The 21,639-nt window shown below is 40.0% G+C and overlaps 1 protein-coding gene across 3 annotated transcripts in view; it reads left to right on the top strand.

Annotated features, from left to right (window-relative positions):
* ap3b1a (adaptor related protein complex 3 subunit beta 1a) overlaps positions 1-21,639 on the top strand; it is a 109,123-nt gene that overhangs the window by 51,264 nt on the left and 36,220 nt on the right. For all 3 annotated transcript variants that reach the window (XR_009061093.1, XM_057818764.1, XM_057818765.1), the window contains exon 23: positions 17,966-18,194. Coding sequence is in view for 2 of the 3 variants with exons in the window: in XM_057818764.1 (XP_057674747.1) it covers positions 17,966-18,194 (229 nt within the window). In the remaining variant the exon portion in view is untranslated. The remainder of the gene's footprint in view (positions 1-17,965; positions 18,195-21,639) is intronic.

Here is a 21,639-nt window from a genome sequence, read left to right as displayed (position 1 = left end):
TAAAACCTTTGTCCTGTTTCCACCTAAATTCGGCGTTAGAACGCAGCGTGTGTTTGAGTTTATCAGAATGAAAGCCAACTCAACGTTCTGCCTGGGTTGGCCCCCTACGAGAAGGCGAGCAATGTCTGTTGGAGCTGTCTTGTCAACTGATGGTGGAGTCTATGGATTAGTTTGTAAAAATCCCTAATTTAACCATGTCGTTATAAAAGACAGTTTTAAGGGAGATCAAAACAATGATTGCTATAGTCTAAAAAATACTGTTGTTTGTGTGCGAGTTCTCATGGAATTGTGCGCATTATAAAAAGTGTCAGGCAACATTTCCTCCATCAAGGTGTGCTGAGAGTCCATTGTTCCTGGCGGCGGCAGCCAAATGAGCTTCTCCTTCCCCGGTGGAACGTTTGTGCTCCACGCGCCGACGTATTGACCTTTTCTGACGCCTTCTATTTATGGCCCGTCAGGATGCCTGTCTGGCAGCGCTTGTCTCCCTTGCACCCTTGAACTCTATTTCTACTGGTGGAACTTCTTCAGCGCTCGCCTTCCGTCTCTCCCCGGCATACATCAGATGGTCGACCTTTCTCGCAGCGACGGCCTCTTCTCTCTATGCCGTCGTGTGTACTTTGTAGTCTATCTCCTGCTCCCGAGAGGGAAGCAAATGTCCGGATCATTCTTTTCTTTTTCCCCTGCTGTCAACAGTGTGGATTTTCCACTACTTTCCTCTGAGCTAGAGTTTCCCATCCTTTCAATCATGAGGTAAATGCCAATGACAATGAGAGACGTCCAATCCATTTGAACTGGGAGCGATTGGACGTCTAATTCCATTAATAACAGCTCGGATTGTTCCGATCATGTTTTTTTGCTCCCGATCGTTTTAGTTTGAGTATCTGCTGATCCCGATATTTCCCGATCCGATTGCTTTTTTTTTTTTTTTTTTGCTCCCGATTCAATTCCAATCATTCCCGATAATTTTTCCCGATCATATACATTTTGGCAATGCATTAAGAAAAAAATGAATAAAACTCGGACGAATATATACATTCAACATACTACATAAGTACTGTATTTGTTTATTATGACAATAAATCCTCAAGATGGCATTTACATTATTAACATTCTTTCTGTGAGAGGGATCCATGGATAGAAAGACTTGTGACTTTGTATATTGTGACTAAATATTGCCATCTTGTGTATTTGTTGAGCTTTCAGTAAATGATACTTTAGCCATGCTCAAATGCATGATGGGAAGTGGAACCATGACTGTGCGTAGTGCTACCAATTGATATATCTTCTCTGCGTTGGGAAGAAACATAAGGTGTTAAGAAAAAGATCAATTTCTACCTTGCTTCCCGTCATTATTTCCCATGATGTTTCTAATCGTTGGGAGAGGGATTGTAAGGGTTTAGCCAATTAAAAAAAGGCTCCAAAGGCTGCCAAAATTCACTCTACTCAATTTACGCTGCCTTTTATCTCTCTATACAGGTAAAATGGCGCCTTTACAGATTGAGCGCGACAATACGTGAGTGGGTCGTGCAGCGCATGCATTATTTGCGTTAAATATTTTAACGTGATACATTTTTTAAAAAATTAATTACCGCCGTTATCGGGATAAATTTGATAACCCTACCTTAAGCCTAAACTAAAGACTCTGGATGAGTGTAACATATTATATTTGTAATGTTAAATACAATTAGAAGACGATTTAATGAAAAAATATATGTATTAAAAACAGGCATGGCCGATATTTTTTTGCCGATTCCGATACTTTGAAAATGACGTGGTCGGGATCGGGACATCTCTAATAACAGCCAAGGGTGTGTCAGTTATTAGAACATTCCAGATATTCGCTGTCAGGATTAGTTCATTTTGGGGGGGAGGGAAATATATTTTTTGAGAAATCTGATTAATTTTTGGACGATTCTAGGTCATTTCTTGTTGATTTTGGATCACTTCATGTTCATTTTTTAGTGCAGTTCCAGGTTCCTGTTCATTTTTGGAGGTATTGAGGTCAAATCATGTTGATTTAGGGTCAATTTCTGGTAATCTTGGGGCAATTAGGGTTAGGTTAGGGTTTCAGCACCTCCAAATCCGAGACCATGGTCCTCAGTCGGAAAAGGGTGGCTTGCCGTATCCGAGTTGGGAATGAGATCCTGCCCCAAGTGGAGGAGTTTAAGTATCTTGGGGTCTTGTCCACGTGTGAGGGTAGGAGGGAGCGGGAGATCGACAGGCGGATCGGTGCGGATTCTGCAGTGATGCGGACTCTGCCCCGGTCCGTAGTAGTGAAGAATGACCTGAGCCAAAAGGTGAAGCTCTCTATTGGCCAGTCGATCTACGTTCCTACCCTCACCTATGGTCACGAGCTGTGGGTCATGACCGAAAGAACAAGATCCTGGATACAAGCGGACGAAATGACTTTCCTCTGCAGGGTGTCCGGGCTCTCCCTTACAGATAGGGTGAGAAGCTTTGTCGTCCGGGGGGGACTCGGTGTTGAGCCGCTGCTCCTCCTCTGCGTTGAGAGGAGCCATTTGAGATGGCTCGGGCATCTGGTTCGGATGCCTCCTGGACGCCTCCCTGGAGAGCTGTTCCGAGGATGTCCCTGGGGTCCCTGGAGGCCCTGGGGTCGGCCCCTGGAGGCCCTGGGGTCGGCCCAGGACACGGTGGAGAGACCATGTCTCTCAGTTGGCCTGGATAAGCTGGTTGAAGTGGCTGGAGAGAGGGAAGTCATGGCTTGCCTGCTCTAGATGCTGCCCCCGCGACCAGAGTTCGGATTAAGCGATGGATGGATGGACGGATGGATGGATGGACGGACGGATGGATTGACTGATTGATTACAGGTCACTTCCACTTGGTCTTTGGTCACTTTTTGATTTTTGGGCAATTCCAGGTAATTTCCTTTAATTTTAGGGCAATTCCAGGTCACTTCGTCTGGGTCATGGGACACCTCCTGTTGATTTTAGAGCAATTCCAGGTCACTTCCTGTTTTTTCCGCTTGTTGATTTTAGGTCAATTCATAGACTTCACTATCAGTTGACGGGAAACGGGGCGCGGGGCTGCTCCGTAGGGGGCCAATTTTCAAAAACTTAACCTATAAATGATTTTGAAAATATCTGAATTTTTTCTTATTTTAATGAGGATAGTGTGCAAACAATGACAGAAGGGGTGAAAAATAAGTAAGTGAACCATCTGCCTAAGGAGACTTAAAAAAAAAACAATTTGTCAGGTGTGTGCCCAATCACTGATGAGTGGCTTAAAGCTGCCCCGTCCACTATAAAATACACACCTGGTAAGAATTGCCTTGATGAGAAGCATTGTCTGATGTGCATCATGGCTCGGTCAAAAGCTCTGTCTGAAGACCTGCAATCAAGGATTGTTGATTTGTAAAAAGCTGGGAAAGGATACAAAACCATCTCTAAAAGTCTGGATGTTCATCAATCGACAGTCAGAGAAGTTGTCTACAAATGGAGAGAGTTTGGCACTGTTTGCTTCTCTCCCAAAGATTGGCCGTCCACCAAAGATGATGCCAAGAGTTCAGTGCAGAATACTGAGAGAAGTAAAAAAGAACCCTAGAGTGTCTGCTGAAGTCCAATATCTACCAGTATGTGCACACATTAACTATATGTCAAACTATGGCCAAGAATGGTGTTCATGGTAGGACTCCACGGAGGAAGCCACCGCTGTCTAAAAAAAACATTGTTGCTCGTTTAAAGTTCGCAAAAAGGCACTTGGACACTCCACAGAAGTTTTGGAAAAGTATTTTGTGGACTGTTGAAACCAAAATTGAATTGCTTGGGAGTAACACACAGCGTCATGTGTGGAGGAAAAATTGAACAGCACACCAATATCAACACCTCATCCCCAACGTGAAGCTTGGTGGAGGGAGCATCATGATTTGGGGCGGTTTGCTGCCTGGGGGCCTGGACAACTTGCAATAATTAATAGAAGAATGAATTCAAAAGTTTTGCAGGAAAACCTGTGGCCATCTGTCAGACAGTTGAAGCTAAAAAGAGGATGGGTGCTGCAAAATGACAATGATTCAAAACACAGAAGTAAATCAACATCAGAATAGTTTCAGAAGAACAAAATACACGTTCTGGAGTGGCCAATTCAAAGTCCAGACTTGAACCCCGTTAAATGCTGTGGCATGACCTTAAGACAGCGATTCATGCCAAACATCCCAGGAATCTGACTGAACTACAGCGGTTTTGTAGAGAAGAATGGGCCAAGATTAGTCCTGATCGATGTGCCAGACTGATCTGCAGCTACAGGAAGCGTCTGGTTGAAGTTATTGCTGCCAAAGGGGCGGGCACAGAATATTAAATGCGATGGTTCACTTACTTATTTTCCCCCTTCTGCTATTGTTTGAAAACTATCCTCATTAAAATATGAAAACCTATAAATGTTTGGGTGGTTTTAGTTAAAGCAGACAGTTTTTTCATCTGTGTGATTTTGACAAAGATCATATAACATTTGATGGTGATTCTATGCAGAAATGTAAGAAATTCCAAAAGGTTAAGATACTTTTTCATACTACTACAGCGGGGAGAACAAGTATTTGATACACTGTCAATGGGAAAACCCATTGGCAGTGTATCAAATACTTGTTCTCCCCACTGTATATAATGTAGGCGTTGTATTTTTCAATGATTATATATAATTTTATTTTCAAATTCTTCTGGATCCCCCAATCTGTAGCCCTTGAAAGCAGAGTATGTATTTAACTCAATGGCTCATTGCTGACGGCAATAGATGTCCAATCCATTTGGACTAGGAGGAATGTCAATGAGTTAGTTAATTAAACAAAATTAACTATTTAATTAATTCTATCACACAATCGCTAAGCAGTCCAGGTGAGAAATGTTCAGAGAGTAAACATCGAAATCAAATATTTGTTCATTTGAAACTAGTGCTGCAACGATCAATCGATTAACTCGAGTATTCGATTAGAAAAAAAATATTCAAATTAAATTTCGTTGCTTCGAGTATTCGTTTAATTAAAGTGGCGTTCTAATGTTTATTTTGAAAGTGTTTGCATTTAGTTTTATTGATTACACTGCCCTCTGGTCTGCTTCTTTTCACATGCCTGATTCCAACTGCTCCCTGTTAAGACCAACGTAAGCGAAGTTTTTGTTTGAGCTCATGGTTTTTAATGCATTCATGCTTTAGTTTATAGGTATATTTAGCCTTTTTTGTGGGAATATGTGACTGAACCATTTGTTAAGAGCATTGTAAAAAAAACTCTAGCATTTTATTGCATTTAAGCTAGCGGACTTTTTCTATGTAAATTAGCCAATTGTTCTTTTGTTGTACATAGATCCTCATTTTAAAAAAGAAAAAAAAAGTTTATACCGTTTGAGGTTCAGCTCAGGAATTTTAATTTTCATGTTCCTTATCCGATTACTCGATTATTCAAACTAACTAGTCCATCGATTAATCGACTTCGCGCACTACCATTTCAAGTGATCAGACGTCCGTCGCCGTTAATGGAAGAGAACTGGAAAAAAATGTTAGAAAACAAACATTTTTTGCCGGAGCTTTTTCCCCCCATTCTTTGCATTTGAGTGGCGGCTGGAGGTCGGCTTTCCGAGCCGCCGTCCAATTAGGACTCAGCGAGAGGAGCGGGGCGGACCCGTGATGGACACCAAATGAACAAATTATGATGGCCCTCTTCTGCTGCTGATGGGGTCAAACGCCGCTGACAGTTCAATTTCCCCGCCCGGGGCGGCTAATTATGAATGAAACGCTATAGGGACGGGCGCGGAAAGAGGTCCGCGGCTCCGCTCGGGATCCCCACGTCAAAATGTTATTAGAGGCTAGCCGGCCAAAGAGTGGGTCAAAGACGGCGACCGAGGTTAATCTAAATGCCTTTGATAAGCACGCGGTCGTTCTCCAAAGGGGCCGGGAGCGCTCGGCCGAGACCCGCTCGCCGCCAGATTGCGCACAAATCCAATTGACACCGGGGCCGGTCTGTCCACGCGCTCGCGTATGGAAACGGTGAACTTATTTACTCCTTGCGCCCGTCGTGTATTTATGCGTACAATGGGCTTCAAATCAGATCGGCTAATCTGCATTTCTATTGGCTGGCCTTCACCCGCGCCGCCGAAAGCGGCTGTCAATTACCGTGAGCGGCAGACGGGCCGGGAACATCGGAGGAGCCCGCGAAGGCGCCCCAGTTGTTAAGACGTAAACTGCTTTGTGGACGACAATGACGCCATCTTTATCTCTAAGCTGCACATTTATTGCAGCGGACACAAGTCGACGAACGGAGCGCCTCATGAAGCAGGGATCCATCAATTCTTGACATTGCATAAGTCAAAAGATTGACAACTCGACGATAATCTAATTAATATTCAAGCCTACTTGGATACTTCGTTTTAACAGGAAGTGAGCTGGAATTTCCCCAAAATTTGACTGGAAGTGGGTAAAAAAACAGGAAGTGACCTGGAATTGACCTAAAATCAACAAGTGGTACAAAACGTAGGGGGCTGACCCAGGCAGAGCGTTGAGGTGGCTTTCATTGTGACAAAATCAAACACATGCTGCGTTCTAACGCCGCCTCCTGGGTGGGGGATCCTGTTCCAGGTTTGGTAGGCCATGGAGGTCCTGTGGTGTGCCGTGTCGGCTGGCGGGGGGGTGTCAGTGGCTTCCACTTTTCTGCAGGACTATCACATGTCTGAGTGGACGCATGACTGGGTGCAACTAGACACTCAAGTAGAGAGATAGGATGAAGCATAGAATAGGATGTCTACATAACCACACTAATATTTGATTCACATGATACTGGGTTCCACACCTCACATTGCTGATTTGTGCGCGCTCCACCCCGCCTAATCACGTCTCCTTTTGACTTACCTCCCCGCTTCTGTGATCAGGCCACAAAATTCTGTCCACGGGTAGGCCTATATATAATTAGCTAACGATAGAATCACGATGTTCATAGATAGCATAGGCGTGTAATGTAGTTCCTGTTGTTTATTCTTCTCCTCCTCTGTCTGCTTCCTTCCCTTTCTGTCCCCCCATAAATTCCAAAATTAGAAAAAATAAACATTTTTTTAAAAATGAGAATATATAAAGTTAATAAAAATTATTTTAAATTTTATATATATATATTATATATATATTATATATTATATTATAATTATTAAAAAAATAAAATGAAACTTATGAACAAATTTCCCATTTTCTAATGTTTGAAATTTGATACTGAATCATTATTTTTTTAAATGGTTACATATGGCGGAAAACACAGACAAGGGTGAAAAAGCAGTTTCTGCTATTGCACCACTGTTTAAAATAAACTGTATTTTAGGCCAAAAGAATTGTTGTGTTTGATAGAACAATATGTCCATATGCTGCCATAGCAGATTCATGGCGCATTAAGCCCCCGAACTATTTTTGATTTGTACATTTTACCCTGAAAACCCCCGCTTTTGTTTCAGCCCAGTCATAAAACGCAAGTAATTAATTATATATATTATTATTAAAAATGTCCGTCGTTTTTAGCTTAGAATCATTAATCGATGTCTCATATTTTGTTTAAAAAAGAAAAAAACGGCTTTCAAAAATTATTCACTTGCATATTTTCAACTTTTAAACAAATTATGTCACAATGGAAAAAAATGGCGTCTGTAAAAAGTCACGGATATCTACCTCATAACGATCTCTTAATTGTATTTTTTTGGTGACTGTCGCATTTTCTCCGATATGTTAGATGATAAATAATTGATCCAAACAACAACAACAAAATGGGGGGGGGGGGGACGTTTAAAAGGGTAAATATCTGAAAAAATCTCGACCACTTCTTGATGTCTGCGATTTCTGCATAGCGACCCTTGTTATATTACCATGTTTCACCCATAAAATCCCCCCCAAAATCCAGCTGTGGCCATTCACAGCTGTGTCTTGGCAGTAATTGGATCGAAACAAGATAAGTATGCGATAATATCTCGTTAAAGTCATGACGTCTGTAATTCTGCTCTCGCGTGCTCCCACCTCCAGATAGGGTTTTGCTGTTGAAAAAACTTTTTTTTTTTTTTTTTTTTTTTTTTTTTAAATGCCCTCCTGTTCAAAATTTTTCTTCCCCTAGAAAATTGAGATTTTAAGCTTTCCAATGATTTATCACACATGCATATCGGACAATTTTGAAAGTTGGACAAATTGGGGGTCTCAGAGCGGAACTTTGAGTCACCTGAGTGTTTTCCACCATATATATACAACCATGTGAAAAAATTTGGACACCACATTAAATATTCAGTTCTTTATTAAGAAAAGTTTACATATCAATGTCTGATCTTATTTTTCTTCATCTCTGGAAAATAAAGTGATTGAATTGCAGGTAAACAACCTAAATTAACATTGTTTTACTCATTAAACCAAATATATCAACAAAAATGCATATTCTAACTGAGGAAAAAGTTAGGACACCCTACCACCTAATAGCTAGTGTTACCCCCTTTGGCTGATATAACTTCAGTGTGACGCTTTTTGTAGCCATCTACCAGTCTTTGACATCGGTCTTAAGAAAGTTAGCCCCACTGCTCAGTTTCAGCTGTGAGATGTTTGAGGGGTTCCTTGCATGTACAGCCCATTTCAAGTCACCCCACATTATCTCACTGGGATTAAGATCTGGGCTTTGACTCGGTCATTCCAGGACACTCCATTTCAGTCAGTCTTTGGTGGATTTACTGGTATGTTTTGGGTCATTGTTGTGTTGCAGTGTCCAGTTTCGCTTCAGCTTTAATTATTTTACAGATGATCTCACATGTTCTCAAGCACCCTCTGATATATGATAGAATTCATGGTGGATTCTATGATGGTGAGCTGGCCAGGTCCTGCATCGTAAAGCATCCCCAAACCATGACACTTCTACTTCTTTTCCTGGAATGCTGTATTGGGTTTGCGCCAAACATGTCCTCTTTTCTAGTGTCCAAATAATTCAATTTTAGATTAATTTTTCCAAAAAACATTATTTCAGAAGGCCTGGTCTTTATCTACATTCACTCTGGCAAACTTCAGTCTGGCCTTCATTTTCTTCCACCTCCTATGAAGGTCAAACTTGTGATGTCTCTTTCTGATTATAGAGGCATGCACTTTAATACCAACAGTAGCAAGTGCCTGCTGTTGGTCCCGTGATGACATTTTAGGGTTTTAGGAGACTTGTTTTAGCATCTTGCAGTCTGCTCTCGGGGTGAACTTGCTTGGATGGCCGGACCTGGGCATATTGACAGTTGTTTTAAAGGTCCTCCAATTGTAGACTATTTTCCGGACAGTGGAATGGCTGGTTATATATTCTTTTGCGATCTTTTGAAATCCCTTTCCAGACTCATAAGTGTCCACAATCTTCTTTCTGAAGGCCTCAGACAGCTTCCTTGATCTCACCATGGTTTTTTCTCTCACTTTAACAGTCAGGGGCACACCAAACTCAGTGTGAGGTTTAAATAAGGCAAGCCTCCTTCAAAAAACTGGGTAATGATGTTCTAATCATGTGCACCTGATGTGATACACTTGTGTGTGATTTTAGCCATTTTAAGTAGGATTGAATGTGGGGGGTGTCCTAATTTATTCCTCAGCAGAAATTGCATTTATTTAAAATTACATTTTACAGAAAGTTCAAAAAAAAAATCTTTTTTTCAGATTTAATTGTTTAGTTTTATTGAATCTTGAATCTTTCAAGATTGTTAAAATTGTTATTAAATATCCATATGACCAAATATGTTAGAAAAGTCTTCCATAGGATGTCCTAATTTTTTCACATGACTGTACATTTTCTTTATTTTTACTTTTATCATCCATTAATGATTCGTTTTTTAATTCAGGATTTTCTCATTTTTAGCTGTATTTTTCCTCTGTAATTTTCATTACTTAGTCCTTTTTTTTTTTTTTTTTTTTTTAACGATTTTTATGTACAGTATTCCTCCAATTCTTTATATTTGTTAAATGCAAATTCAGATATCGAGGGGGTAAAGCTGTTACAAGAGCAGGTCTAGTCTGTCAACAACTGTCAATGGCATTCAATTAGTTAAGAAGCTTTAAAGAAAAATCAGATTTGGACCATTTTTAAGCCAACAATGTCTCTAAAAAAAATTCACTGACTATCAAAATAGCTGTTGATTAATTTGTTCATCAATTAGCGGTGGATGAGTCTGTTCATCATTGCTAGACTCATACTGTAACATACTTATTAGCGCTAACGTGCGCTTCCGGCATCGTGGCTAATGAGTGGTGTGAGATCGGCTCATTTGCTGATAAATTGGCATAAATGAAGTCACCTGGCAGCTCCGTGAGCGAGTAGTTGCGCTTTAATTCAATTTGCCAGCAAGGTCTTTGCGCCTTCCCGCCATTAATTGTCATCTCCACACAGCGGAGGGGACAATTAAAGTTTTTCTCCATGAAACCAGAAATGGATTTTCAATACAACCCCCTCAGTCGCGGCGTCTCCTTTTTCTTGTAAATGGGCCGTCACGTGCGCGAGGCTATGCGCGTTAGCCCTTTTGGGATATGTCAGCGGGATTTTCAGGTCATTTGCCACGGAGGGCGGGGAAGCGCATCCACGCCGGCCGGCCCACGGGCGCGCTGAAGGTGACTGGCGACGGGCCGTCATCCATCACGCCGCCTTTCTTCAAGTTGACGCGTAATAGAGCCTCTCAATCAAAGTGTACCCTCCCCGTCGCCGCCGCTGTCCGGCGACGACCGAGCAAATGCGGCTGACGAGGGAGTCAAGGTTACATCCCTCTTGTTGCCTTTATTTACTCTTGAGGTGTTACGGCCCGGCGCCGCTGTCACACGTCGGCCGTCCGCCGTGTCAAATGGGTGATGATAAGCTCCGCGAAAGCCGTCCGGCCCACCCCCGCGCCGGCGGGACCTTGAGGGAAGCGGCTAAATCTCCGGCCGACGTTACGGCGGACTTTATTGACGCCGACGTGGCCGAAAGCGGTCCGGGAAATTGAGCGGCGTGACGGGCGCCCGCGCTAACAAATGTTTGCCTGGCCTCCTTTTACAGCGGACACAGTCAAGGACTCGCGGTGGTGTCCGGGAGTTTTCCACGAGGGAAAACTGAGGCCGTAGTTAGGGCCCGACCACTCGCGAGGTTAAATTTAAGGAAGGAACTTTAACGCGTTTACTCATTGGCTGCTATTAATGGCAATAGACGAACCAGAGTTGCTTGTTTAGACACAGTTACTTTGGTATATTACCACTTGAAACACGCAAACTAGAAAAATAAGAAACTGCCTACTGTTTAATGACTTTTGACGTTTTTTACATACATTAACTCAACGGCTGCCCATTGACATCCAATCCATTTTGACTAGGTGGCTGGCTACCCAGTCAAAATGAATTGGATGTCTATAACCCCTTTCACAAACACCAGACCACCGTTTAAATCCCAGAATTTAAACGGGCAGGCCTTGTATGTGAAAGCAATTTCCCGGATCGACTGACACGGAGATTACGTGGACATTTAACGGGTCGCGTCTTAGTATAATGTCCGGAATTTTCCCGGGACAAGACGTGAAAGCAAGCATTAAATTCCCGGCAGTGCTGTTTTCGTCAACGATAACTATAACAAAAATATATTTCGTTGAGGAACTGTTTTTTTCATGACGATGATGAGACGATAACGAGTCGAAAATGCACCGTAGTTTCCGTCACATGTTCACAATGTGTGACATTTTATGTGTAGTTAGCATGCATCGCAGCAGTCTCCGGATGTGTCACTCATGTGACGTGCTGTGCCCCGCCCCAACTCACCCGCTAGTGTCCTCTCCAGTCTCCCCATTGCTTGTTTTGAGACACACACAGTAAGATTTGTCTTTTTATATTTGCAAGAGAGAATGTGCTGTGCTGAGCACTAAATGGTACATACTAAATGTAACTGGTAGCGCGAGCATAGCATTCAAGTTTGCAGTAGCATTAGGCTATTGCTAACGGCGACAGACAACTTTTTTTCTTTTTTACTAAGTTTGTGGCGTCCAGGTGGGTTTAAGTCAGTACTTCTCAAATAGTGGGGCGCGCCCCCCCAGGGGGGCACAGAGCAATGCCAGGGGTGGCGCATGTGACCTCGGGGAACATTTTTTTTTTTTTTTTTTTTTGCCGTAGTAGAATAAAGTGTACTTGCACATCCACTCAGTGGGTGGCAGTGGCGCTCTCATTTTCAGAGTGCGCGCAGTATTTCTGAACTAAGCAAGAGCACACAGAAAAGAGATATGAAGTAGGGTTGTTCCGATCATGTTTTTTGCTCCCGATTGTTTTAGTTCGAGTATCTGCCGATCCCGATATTTCCCGATCCGATTGCTTTTTTTGCTCCCGATTCAATTCCAATCATTCCCGATAATTTTTCCCGATCATATACATTTTGGCAATGCATTAAGAAAAAAATGAATAAAACTCGGACGAATATATACATTCAACATACAGTACATACAGTAAGTACAGTATTTGTTTATTATGCCAATCCCCAAGATGACATTTACATTATTAACATTCTTTCTGTGAGAGGGATCCACGGATAAAAAGACTTGTGACTTTGTATATTGTGACTCAATATTGCCATCTAGTGTATTTGGTGAGCTTTCAGTAAATGATACTGCAGTCATGCCTCAATGCATGATGGGAAGTGGAACCATGACTGTGCGTCGTGCTACCAATGGATATATCTTCTCTGCTTTGGGAAATAACTTCAGGTGTTAAGACAAAGATCAATTGCCACCTTTCTTCCCCACATTGCTTCCCATGATATTTCTAATCATAGGGAGATGGATTGCAAGGCTTTAGCCAATTGAAGAAAGGTTCCAAAGGCTGCCAAAATTCACTCTACTCATTTAGCGCTGCCTTTTTTCTCTCTATATAGGTAATACGGCGTCATTACAGATTGAGCGCAACAGTGAGTGAGAGGGTCGTGCAGCACATACATTTATTGCGTTAAGTATTTCAACGTGACACATTTTTTAATAAATTATAGCCGCCGTTGTCAGGATATTTTTGATAACCCTACCTTAAGCTTAAAGACTCTGGATGAGTGTGACATATTATGTCTGTAACGTTAAATACAATTAGAAAACGATTTAATTGAAATATATACTGTATATATATTAAAAAAAGGCATGGCCAATATTTTTTTGCCGATTCCGATACTTTGAAAATGACGTGATTGGACCCGATCGATCGGGACATCTCTAATATGAGGCCGTTTTCGAAAGCCGTTGTCCGGCCGGATTCACACAGCGACCTACTGTCTTCTCCAGTTCTCATGTGTCCGACCCGAGAAGTGCCATTTTCAGCTTAGGATCGTCACGACGACTGCCCTCACCTACAGTTTTCCCTCGGCCGCCAACAATGCGCTTTTTTCGTGCAGTTTGCCTTTTGGATTCGTTTTTTTAATACAGGGGGAAATGAGGAAAGACCACTGTTTACTGTGTCTAAAAATGATTATAGCGGACAGTCGGAAGCCAAATCAATCAAGACGCCACTTAAAGACATTAGAGCCAAATCTCATTGATAAGCCGCTTGATTGTTTTTCAGCAAAAACATGCCGAATATTGCCAACAATCGTCCCGCTTTGTCAGTGTTTTATCAATAAACAACTGAGCACCGTTAGCATGCTCAGTGCAAAATAACCCCACACCATTGCAAAGGAGGTGATACTGTGACCAGCAAAAATAAAAACTGTCCTTATGTACAAAGACATACTCTTTTTTTCATCTCTTCAGTTTTGTTTTTTCGGTCAATTTTTTTTTCGATATTGTCCTCATGAGTTAGTTTCTAATCAATTTGAATCTTATTATTTACTGATTTTATTACATTTTATTTTGCAGTATCAAATGGTCAAAAATGTACCTTGAGTGTATTTTTACAGTTTAGATGTGGCTTTTTTTCTTTAAATTCAGGCAAATTGAAGTGCGTTAAGTCTTTTCTGTTACAATCAAACAATGTTAATAAAGTTATACTTTATTATAAGTTGATCTATGTTGCTTTTTTTCTTTAACGGAAAAAAAGGACAATGTTAGGCAGAGGCGTACTTATAATAGTAATTTTATAGACAAATGATTTACATTTTACAATGGCGGCAGAGAGTTTGGGGGGGGCGCAAAACAGAAAATAATTGATAAGCACTGGTATAAGTACAGTGGTACCTCGACATACGATCGCTTCGACACACGATCTTTTCGACATCCGACGTAAAATTTAACAAGGTTGTACCTCAAAGCAGAAAACAAAGGAAGGACATGTTCAAGGGTTTATTAAAAGCAAATGCATTGCAATTGCCAAAATTGGACTTTTTTTTTTTTTTTTTTTAACTCAAGAAAAAGATTTAAAATTTGCTTCAAATATTAGTTTTCCCGATCACATATTTGTGCACCCGAGTTTAAATTACCTGATTTTGAGGATCAACTAATACCGAGTACCAATCCAATACCTGGGCAATTTATTTATTTAATCATATATTGCAAAACATAACTTTTGTTTCTTTTGATAATGTCCTCATCCATCCTGGTTATTTTGTTGCTTTGTAGCCATTATAAAAATTTAAAAAAAAAAAAAACATCTTAAAAACAATCTTTTTCCACTCGATTCCAATCTTCTAAAAATGATATGCTCAGGCCTGATTTCCAACAATCCGATAAAATGTTTTTATCGAATAATTAACTCAAACCGTAACTTTTTTTTTTTTTTTTAATTATAATACTAAAAATACTTTTTTTCCTTCAACTACCATTGACGGCAATAGACGTCCAATTTAATTGTTCTGGGATCGACTGATAGCAATCACCGTCAGTGGCAGCCAATGATTTCAACTGACCAACATGTTGGCTTAGCTAACAGCTACCGAAATGGCAAATTTTGATTAAACATCACTGCTCTAGAGGAGATCTGCATGGAGGAATGGGTCAAAATACCAGCAACAGTGTGTGAAAAGCTTGTGAAGAGTTACAGAAAACTCCGTTATTGCCAACAAAGGGTACATAACAAAGTATTGAGATGAACTTTTGGTATTGCCCAAATACTTATTTTCCACCATAATTTGCAAATAAATTCTTTAAAAATCAAACAATGTGATTTTCTGTTTTTTTTTTTAACCACATTCTGTCATGATTGAGGTTTACCCATGTTGACAATTACAGGCCTCTCTAATATTTTCAAGTGGGAGAACTTGCACAATTAGTGGTTGACTAAATACTTATTTGCCCCACTGTATAACACTACATTTTTGACCAAAACCCCACACCTTCCAAAGAAGAGTCTTTTCACAGTCTTTTGGATTAGCAAGTGATGGTGATTGGTTTTAAAAACAGCCACGAGTGTGAGAATTGATGTATTCACATACGCAGCAATAAGTGCTCTCACCGTAATCAAGAAGACAAGTGAAGAGCCGAGAAGCCCAAAGTGCCGGTGCTCCCAAAAGCACTGCCTCTGTCTGTTTTGACCCTCTGCTTAATCCAATATCCTGCTCCTGAAAGGGTAAAAGCTCCTTTTTCAAGTAAGAACAGCACCTTTGCCGTTTCTATTCATTAAGTTTTCATTCAACTCAACATCCAGTCCATTTCCATCTAGGACTGAGGACATTTCTTAATTGGGTACTAGTTAATAAAGAGCTTTTCCTCGGGGCACCACTCTACTCCTTTTTTCGGGTTAACTCATTGGCCGCCATTGACGACAATAGATGAACCAGAGTTGCTCTAAAAATGAGCCGTTTTTACATTGAATCCATAACGTTGGCATGTTAACACAAACGCACGAAAAACATCAACAACCGACCAGCTTTAATTTTATTTTAGAAATTAACTCATTGGCTGGAATTGACAGCGATAGATGTCCATTCCATTTGGACAGGGATAGAAAAGATTAAATGCATTCGAGAATATATACTGGGTCCCCAATGAAACCCCAATAATAAAATAGAAGATTTCATTTTTCCCATTTTTTAAATTGGAAATGTTGATTGATTGATTGATTGATTTGATTAATTTATTTCGAGCAGTAATAACAAAAACGGCAAGAATAGGGAAAAACAAATAACAATAGTACCCGTAATGTTGATTTTAATGAAAATTAATAACAAATACATACATACGTAGCTTGAAAAGGAGTGGGAAGAAGCCGAGCTTTTTTTGGGTCCCATCCCCAATTTACTCCCCAATAATTCAATGGAAATACAGTCACTTCCCAACATCGTCATCATCATTGCACTATCACCACCACCATCACTACCACCGCCATCATCGTCATCATTACCGCCGTCCCCATATATTGATTGTACATTCAAAATCTAAATTCATGTAATAACAACTTTACTGGTGCCAGTGGTGATAATTATTGAAATGTGTATTATCATCCAATGTTATTTGTGGACCTGCTGCCATAGGGAAACAACCCCCAGGCAACAGGACCACTCATTGCTACGTGTCCTAGCTGTGCATTAAAAGACAAGATTTGGGTACCTGAGCCAAGGGGTTAACCTCCAGCGTCAGAGCTCCCACTTGCCAGCCCTATACTCCAAGTTTAATTGAATGTGTAGCCATATAACATGCTTGCATACTAGTTCATTTATAACCATTTAACTATCACCATCGGTACCGCCATTCTATTTTACTATGTTAAAATTACACAAAATTACACAAATTTTTAAAAAAGTAAATGACTAATAGTTTTTTTCCTTTTTTAATTTGAAGGGTGTTTTTTTTTTTTTTTTTTTTTTTTTTTTTGCTACTAAACCAAACGAAAACCTAAAAATAAGAAAAAAACTGAATATTGATGTTTTCTTTTTGTTGTTGTTTTTTTTGGATAGTATAAAAAAATATGCATAATTTCTGGGTGCACTGAATGATTTTTTTTTTTGTTTTTTTTTCAATCTACACCTGAAGGGGTATGAAAATGTTTGTGATCACTTCGGTGCATAAATTTGGGCACCCCAATAGCAAACATGTTTACTTGTCGGTTGGCCCTCCTCCTCTAAGCCGCGACCGTCTAACTTTTCTGTAGCCGAATTATTCCCGTACCAGCAATCTCGTTTTCTACGATGGGGGAAAAATTTCAGGAGTTTCACTTCCTCCAGCTATCGTGTAGCACAGCTGACTCACTGACACTGAGCAACAACCGGTGGGGGAGGGTTGAGCCTTGCAGCTGCAAGTGAGGGATTTCTCCATGCAATTTTGGGACATAAAAAATAGCTAAAACCTTCCTAAATTCACAGTTTAAGAGCAAAACTAGACAACACAACATGTTTTGTAAGGAGCGACTAAAGTAATAGTTAAAGTCAGGTAGCATTCGCTTGCAGGAAAACCTTTTTATAAATATGATACCACCGTTTTCAATGTCGGATTACACAATGTTAACTGTAAAACATTACCAGTGAACATACAGGTTAAAATTAAAAAGTGCGAATTGTTCCAAAACTGAAAAAGCATCTCTTGAAATATTAAAAAAATAAAGGATCACCCAGTGTTTCAATGACTTCAACTTAGGCCTTAAGAAAAATTAATATCACTCTTGACAAGGTGATCTCATGATTCCATATTTTTTTCCTCAGAATGGAGTGATTCCATACATATTTCCCTGCACTTGCTCTATAAAAGTAATATTTACTGACCACCGCAATGTTTTTTTCATTTCTTTTAGTGTTTCTGAATGCTAAACAGTTGCACTTTTGAACTAATTCATTATTTTTTCAAGCTCATTATCGGAGTTTGTTCTACATGATAAAATGTCTGAGTGAGTGCTCGTCATAGACTGGTGATTCCATACTTTTTGCTAGGGGTTGTAGAAAATAAATACACTTCAAAAAGTTATTAATACTGCATTTGACAGTTCCCACTCGTGACTGTACGAGACAAATACCATTGCACTTTTAGTATTGGATGTCAGTGGCACTGAAATGTGAGCATTAATTCCCAACCATCCCAATTCAGATGGTCTTGACGTCTATCACTGTCATTGGCATTGAATGAGATAAATGACGCATGTGCCATCTGCCTTTCAGGTGACGAGTCTGTCTTTCGGGCTGGTGAAAAGCTACGAGCTGCTTCACCACATGAGCGGGAAAGGCCTGTCGGCTAAGTACTGCTTCCCTCGCCAGCCTTGCCTGTACGGGCCCAGCATGGTGGCCGTGCAGGTCACCCTAACCAACAACTGCGAGCGCCCCTTGGAGGAGATCCATGTCGGCGAAAGCGGACCCGCCGGCCTTGACATTCACGCTTTTAACACTATTGGTGAGTGTGCTCAGTAGATTTGGGCTGCAGCTATTGATTATTTAGGTAATCGATTAATCTATCAGTTAGTTCGAATAATTGAGTAATCGGATTACGAACATTTAATGTGTTGCAGAATAAATTTTAGGTTATGTAAAAACAAATATGTGGTTATGCTTGCAATAATAATTATTTTAACTTTTAAAAGATCATTTAATGCGAATACAAAATAAAATTCCTGAATGTTTCTTCAAACAGTGCAGAATTCCAATTTGATTTCACAGAGCAATAAATGCATTTAAAAATAAATCAGAATACATGAGCTTAACCTCAAACGATGTAAAAAAAATAATAAATGAGGATCTAAGTACAACAAAAGAAAGATTGGCTTGCATCGCAAACGCGCACTAGCTTAAATGCTATCAAAAAAAAAAATCTTACAATGCTCTTAACAAATCATTCAAACACACATTCAAACACACATTCCCACATACCTTATCTTGGTCTTAACAGAAGGCAGTGGGATTCAGCCATTCGGCAAGTTATGTCATATTCACTGTTGCCACTAGAAGGCAGTGTAACTAAGGGTGTAACGGTACATGTATTTGTATTGAACCGAGGCGTACCGAACGAGTTTCTGACAAAATGTAACCCTTACTTTTCGAGGCTGTGAGTCGATCGGGTTACAGTTTCTTTGTGTAGATTAAATTTACTCCGTCTTCTCTATTATAATGAGGACCAACACGGTACGACAATATAACCCAGAAACGTCAACGGCGCAACAACGTGGCCGCCGCGAGAACACAGTGACACGCGGCTGTTAAAGTCAATCAACCAATGCACACCAGTCATAGTGCGGCCGCGTGTTAGACGCGTCCCAGAAGCGGCTCAACACGACGCACCCGAAAAGAACGGCAGAGTTTATTATTTGACGCGAGACGTGACCCTCCTGCGTCAATACTACTACCGGTAGCTAGGATCAGGCAGACCTGAAGTCACTCGTGTAAAAATACGGTGGATCCGGTCGATTTTCAAACTAATATGCAATCGTAACCCACTTTTTGAGTCCATCAGATCTCTTGAGTGGTAGATCGGGGCACAGTTGACTTGTCTTTGTTGATTTACTGCTGTCTTCTCTGCTATAATAATAACCAACATGGCCCCGTGTTCAATACAAAACCGTCCTACCACAACAAAACAAGTAGGAACTAATATTCACATAGGAACTAAAGTGATACAACATAAATTATACAATATAAATGAATACTACATCACATTTGTAAAATATAAACACATAATAAAATAAATAATAGCCCATTTAAATCAAATAAATCGAAATGAGTAGGGCTGTCAAAATTAACGGGCGGTAATTAATTTTTTTAAATAATCACGTTAAAATATTTGACGCAATTAATGCACATGCCTCGCTCAAACAGATTAAAATGACAGCAGAGTGAAATGTCCACTTGTTAATTGTGTTTTTTGGAGTTTTGTCGCCCTCTGCTGGTGCTTGGGTGCGACTGATTTTATAGGCTTCAGCACCCATGAGCATTGTGTAAGTAATTGTTGACATCAACAATGGCGGGCTACTAGTTTATTTTTTGATTGAAAATTTTACAAATTTTATTAAAACGAAAACATTAAGAGGGATTTTAATATAAAATTTCTATAAATTGTACTAACATTTATCTTTTAAGACCTACAAGTCTTTCTATCCATGGATCGCTTTAAGAGAATGTTAATAATGTTAATGCCATCTTGTTGATTTATTGTCATAATAAACAAATACAGTACTCATGTACCGTATGTTGAATGTATACATCCATCTTGTGTCTTATCTTTCCATTCCAATAATAATTTACAGAAAAATATGGCATATTTTATTGATGGTTTGAATTGCGATTAATTGCGATTAATTACGATTAATCAATTTTTAAGCTGTAATTAATTCGATTAAAAATTTTAACCGTTTGACAGCCCTAGAAATGTGCTAAAACACCTGTAAATAAATAAAAATAATACACAGATCCTGCTTACACAATAAATGTATTAATTTCTGTGTGGCGCTTTAACTTGAGAAAATCCACCAATAAAGCTTTTGAAAACCATAAGGAAAAAAAAATTATTCATTGAGGCATTTCATTTGTAAAATACATGTTAAAATCTTTGTCATTGGGATTTTCTCTTTAGCACAGGACTTTTTTTCGTCTTTCTTTCAGAAAGAAAGCTGACCAATACGCGGGATCTGAAAGGCAAATTGTTGTTGGATTATCTTTTAAATACCCGCTACTTTTTGAGCAGAATTCTAGCTTTGTATAGGCTAATGTTCCTATTGTTGAAAGCACAAAGGTTTGTAATAAACAACTAGCACATTTGTATTTTGCATTTTGTTTTCTTACTGTACCGAAAAAGAATCGAACCGTGACCTCAAAACCGAGGTACGTACCGAACAGAGATTTTTGTGTACCGTTACCTCTAGTATCCACTCAAATAATTAAAACTAAGTGCAAGACTTTCAAAACAAACCATTCCATCATTCTAATTAAATGAATCCTCGAAGCGGCAAAACTTGATTCGCTTTTTTCTAATCGAATTACTTGAGGTAATCGATTAATCATTGCAGCACTTTATGAGATAAATATGGCGACTAATTTTCCGATTCATTTCATTTTACTATTGGTCTGTCCCAAGTCATGTGTTATTCAAGTATTGAAAACAGTTTGAGAATAAACACAAATAATCATTTATCCCTTTTAAACAAAAACAGAGAAGGGGGAGTAAAGATTTTTTTCCACGCGATTCGTGCTTTTTCTTCCTCCCAGCGCCTGCCCGTCGATCCCGATCGCCCGCCGCTTCCTCGGACGACCGGTCGATGCGCCGCAATCGGCCACTCCGCACGCGCGGATGCCGTATTTGGCGGATGCCGTCGATGCTAACTAGCGGGGAATAGCTCAAACTGTATTGATGGACTTGTATGTGTCGGCACTACTTTAGATTTGATTTTATACGCTGCAGCTACCTTGGTTTACGTCAAGACCATTTCAAGTAGTAAGGCTGACGGTGAAGAGATTAATGACCAAATCGAATTCATTGCAAAATTGGTCAACAGATTAATGTAACATTATCTCATTCATTGCCAATGTTCCATTCTAATTGAATGATTAGAAAATAATTACCGTAATTTTCCGACTATAAGCCGCTACTTTTCCCCTTCATTTTGAATCCTGAGGTTTATAGTCCAGTGTGGCTTATTTGTTGATTTATTTGGGTAATTGGTAACACTTTATATGACAGCGGTGTCATAAGACTGTCATATGACCGTCATAATTATGACATGACACTATCATGGGCATTACTGAATGCTTCTGACAGATGTCTTTTAGGGTCATGCAGCAAATTATGTCCCTAACTCCATTTATGTCCAGCTCAGATCTTTTACATCCATTCAAAAGTGAGATCATTTGCT

Source organism: Corythoichthys intestinalis, chromosome 17 (assembly GCF_030265065.1).
Source record: "Corythoichthys intestinalis isolate RoL2023-P3 chromosome 17, ASM3026506v1, whole genome shotgun sequence".
Taxonomy (NCBI): domain Eukaryota; kingdom Metazoa; phylum Chordata; class Actinopteri; order Syngnathiformes; family Syngnathidae; genus Corythoichthys; species Corythoichthys intestinalis.
Note: the sequence above shows the minus strand (reverse complement) of the source record. Positions and strands in the feature narration are given on the sequence as shown.